Source organism: Nicotiana attenuata, unplaced genomic scaffold (genome assembly GCF_001879085.1).
Source record: "Nicotiana attenuata strain UT unplaced genomic scaffold, NIATTr2, whole genome shotgun sequence".
Lineage (NCBI taxonomy): Eukaryota > Viridiplantae > Streptophyta > Magnoliopsida > Solanales > Solanaceae > Nicotiana > Nicotiana attenuata.
This window is the reverse complement of record NW_017671447.1, coordinates 59,535-63,263: the sequence shown is the minus strand read 5'-3', so window position 1 is coordinate 63,263 and position 3,729 is coordinate 59,535. Positions and strand designations below refer to the sequence as shown.

Genomic DNA, 3,729 nt, shown 5'->3' with positions numbered 1-3,729 from the left:
TTCTCCACTTCCTTGTGGACGGCCTCGTTGATGGCGGGGTTGAACTTTCATTGGACCTGCCTTACTAGTAGGGGTCGATGTTCAGCTTGTGCGTGGCTATCTCTTTGGGTATGACTAGCATATCTGCATGGCTAAAAGCGAACAAGTCTGTGTTAGTTATTAAGAATTGACTGAACTTACCTGGGTCCTTGAGCTTGCTGCCCATGTAGGCCTTTTTGTTAAGATCGTTCGGATCTAGTTAGACGGGATCGAGGTCCTCTATGGTCGAACCTACAACTTCGACTGTTTCTGGATCCGTAATAGTGTCTTTGGCTTCGACCTAAAGAGATCTCGAACCTGCTGATTACTATGCTTCTTTTTATCTCTCATTCTTCTGTTGAGTAGTCATAATATCCAGGGCGATCCGATAACACTCCCTGGATGTGCGTTGTTCACCTTGTATGCTGAATATTCCCCAAGGGGTTGGAAACTTGATCATTAGGTACAGGCTGGAAGGGATTGCCCTCATGGGGTGTATCCATGGCCGACCCATGATGGTGTTGTAAGCCATGTCCTGGTCCATGATGTGAAATGTGGTCTCCAGTGTCATCCCACCGGCGAGGACATGTAGTGTGAGCTCGCCTGAGGTCTGTTCAACTGCATTGTTAAAATCGATTAGTGTGACACAACGTGACACTATCTTATCCTCGAGTCGCATCTGTACGAGGACTCGCGGATTGATAATGCATGCCCCACTTCCATCGTCGACCATAATCCTCCTAACATCAGTGTCAAGAATGCATAAAGTAATAACAAGTGCATCATGGTGAGGGAACTCAAACTGTCGGCATCCGACTCATTGAAGATGATACTTTTTTTGAGGCCGTCATACCGTTCATGGGTGATTGATCTCTTGAATTTATGGGTGGTGGTGAACCTAATGCCATTGATAGAGGTGTCATCACTTCCTCCGATGATCATGTTGATGGTACGAGCAGGAGACGACGACTTTGGTTGATCTGGGCGTTCTCGCCTTTTTGCTAAGGTGTTCTTGCCTTTGTCACAAAGCAACTCCTTGAGGTGTCCTTCTTGTAGCAGAGTTGACACTTCTAATCTTACAGCGTGAAAATCGTCGATCTTATGTCCTCGGTTCTGGTGTAACTCACAGAAGGCGTCTGACTTCCTTGTGTTCAGATCGGACCTCATCTTTGATGGCCACTTCACCTTTGGTCCGAGCTTCTCGAGTGCATAGACCATAACTGTAGGTGACACACAGAAGTTATTAGCAGATAGTGAAGGAACCAGACCTCTGTTGCTTCTGGGGATGTTTGATCTTTTCCTAAAGGGGCCGTCTTCGCGGTGGAAGTTGCGGACGGGTGGCCTGTTGTAAGGTTGATGCGGATCTCTACCCGGTTGTAGCATTGGAGGGTCTCTCCTCGTTCAATCCTGACGTTCCCTCTTGGGTTTGGATTGCACTGAGATGGGTCGTCGGGTTGACCCATTGAGGTCTTCGTCGTCCACTCTGACCTCAGCATAATAGGCATTGTGGATCTCGTCCCAGGTAATTGGTGGGTATTTCATCAATGGGCTTATCAACTTTCTAGTCGCCCTCGAACCTTCTCTCTTTAGCCCGTTCTGGAATGCTGCTACGGCCATTCCTTCGTAGAAATTCGGTAAGGTATCCTCACTCTATTGAACCGAGCTGAGAAGTCCCTCAGTCCTTCCCCTGGGGATTGCCTGATGGCGAAGATGTCATTTACCTTGGTTTCGGCCTTCTTGGCCCCGACATGCACTGTTACGAACTTGTCCCCCATTTCCTCGAATGTTTCTATGGAGTAGGCCGGCAGTTGCGAATGCCACGTGAATTCCCCTCTGTGAGGGTTTCACCGAACTTTTTTAGCAAGATGGGGACACTTGTCCTTTGGTGAGGTCGTTGCCCTTTACCATAGGGACGTAACGGGTCACATGTCTTCGGGATCAGTCGTCCCGTCATAGATTCTGAGGTACGGGGGCATCTTGAAAGTTTTTGGTATGGCATGAGGAGTTGCCTCCTCCCTGTACCACTGTTCCACAAACCTCCAGTGTCTATTTTTGGTATCAGTTTGGGGGCACCTGGTATCTTGTTTACCCGTTCTTGATGCTCTTTCATCTGTTCCTTGAGTGCCTGGTCTCGGTCTCTATTTCCTCCATTCATTTTAACACGGCGGTGAGGACGCTGTCACCTGCACCATTAGCAGTTGTATGAGTATTACCTGAAGTTGGGAGGTTTAGCTGATCGTCTTGCCCACTCTTGTGCTTGGCTGCAGGGATCCTTGGGGTTTCCGCGATCGTGCACGTCAACTGCTTGCTCATCATGCTGACCAAGGTGTCAGTTAGCCAGGCCTCTAGGAGTTTTTTGATAGCATGTGGTGTTCCTTCTTCCGCGGACGTGGAAGCCTCTTTGCCATTAGGTTTGGTCGTGCTATAAAAGGGTGCATGTGACTTCCCTAGACTGGGGGATGCCGTAGGGTTTTTTTCTTCATCCTGAGTTTCGTACCCTTTGTCGATGACACTCATTAAATTGAGCGGTACATTGTATGCCTCTTTTGCTCCTTTTCCTTGGTTACCAGTCATGGAACCCTTGTATTTAAGGAAAAGGAAGGAACAACTTTACAGTATATTAGGTTAACAAGTTACGAAAGTTAATAGATATGAATGAAAACTATAGTTTAACTAAGAAATTCCCACAAACGATATCAAACTGTATGACCCCCAAAAATAGATCTTGGTTTTATAAAATTAGATTTATTTAAAAAAAATAGGGTTAATCATAGTCAACGTTAATATTATTAATATTTAATGATAGACCTAACACTTTGAGGCCCATATTTACTATATACTATTAAAGAAAGCAGTCCTGGGACAATAATGGAGCTGTAGTGAATAGAAAACATAAAGAAGAGCAATAACTAGTGATAAATGACTTTCAAACAGTAAATAAGATAAAGACAACCCGACAAAGATGAGATTTTCGGATATCTTTCTGATAATGATGGATGATGATGAGCAACCTTATATTCCAATCCTTCTGGATCGCGAGAGAGGGATACAAGAAAGGAAGTGTAAAGTCAAGCTTTGTTTCTATTCAATAAAGTAAGAATCTTGTACAGAGAATGTTGATGAAATCCTTTACAAAAGGTCCGATGCCCTTTCTGATCTACATCTCTTCCTATTTATAAGAGCACATGTGCCACAAAACCCTAGATGGCACAACAAAAAGGAATATTCATTAGAATATTCTCTAGGGAATCTAAATCCTAAAATTGGTCGTCACTTCGTACCGAAGGCGGATGCTCGTCCTTGTCCTCATCTTCTGTTAAGCCATTTCGACATCAACAACGATTTATCCTCCACATCTGACCTCGATCTTTTGGAGTTAGGTTAACACGTCACTGCCTGCAAAGGCTTTAATGTCGTTGACTGGGTCAAACACATAAAATGAAGTTTTAAATAGCAACTATAAAAGTGGTTTCTCCCCAATTTTTTTCCCGATCCTAGGGGACTCTTTTATTATAAGAAGAACTCCGTTTGTAATTTTTTGTTCTTTGAAATTTGACAGTATTAGTAGGGAGAAATATTGCATCTCAAGACCAGTTTTTGGCTTCTCATTATAGTTTAGAGGGGTGGTTGGATATAGTTAATTGATGAAGCATTCAACAAAGTACATAGTTGGAGTGTCTTTGTTTTAGAAAAGGACATCCCCACTGTCCC

At 44.2% G+C, this 3,729-nt stretch overlaps 1 protein-coding gene across 1 annotated transcript; it reads right to left on the bottom strand.

Moving 5' to 3' along the window:
• Positions 1 to 358: 358 nt before the first annotated feature.
• Positions 359 to 1,401, bottom strand: LOC109208352. Its single transcript, XM_019371455.1, has 2 exons — positions 872 to 1,401; positions 359 to 758 (listed from the first exon to the last, which is right to left on the bottom strand). Exons 1-2 carry the CDS (start codon positions 1,399 to 1,401, stop codon positions 359 to 361), a joined length of 930 nt encoding a protein of 309 aa, XP_019227000.1.
• Positions 1,402 to 3,729: the final 2,328 nt, after the last annotated feature.

Excerpts from the sequence above, each read along its gene's own strand:
- LOC109208352 (XM_019371455.1), bottom strand. The coding sequence starts at position 1,401 with ATGCTACAACCGGGTAGAGATCCGCATCAACCTTACAACAGGCCACCC. Across the intron at positions 759-871 it reads AGATCAATCACCCATGAACG|GAGGATTATGGTCGACGATG; the intron begins GTATGACGGCCT and ends CACTGATGTTAG.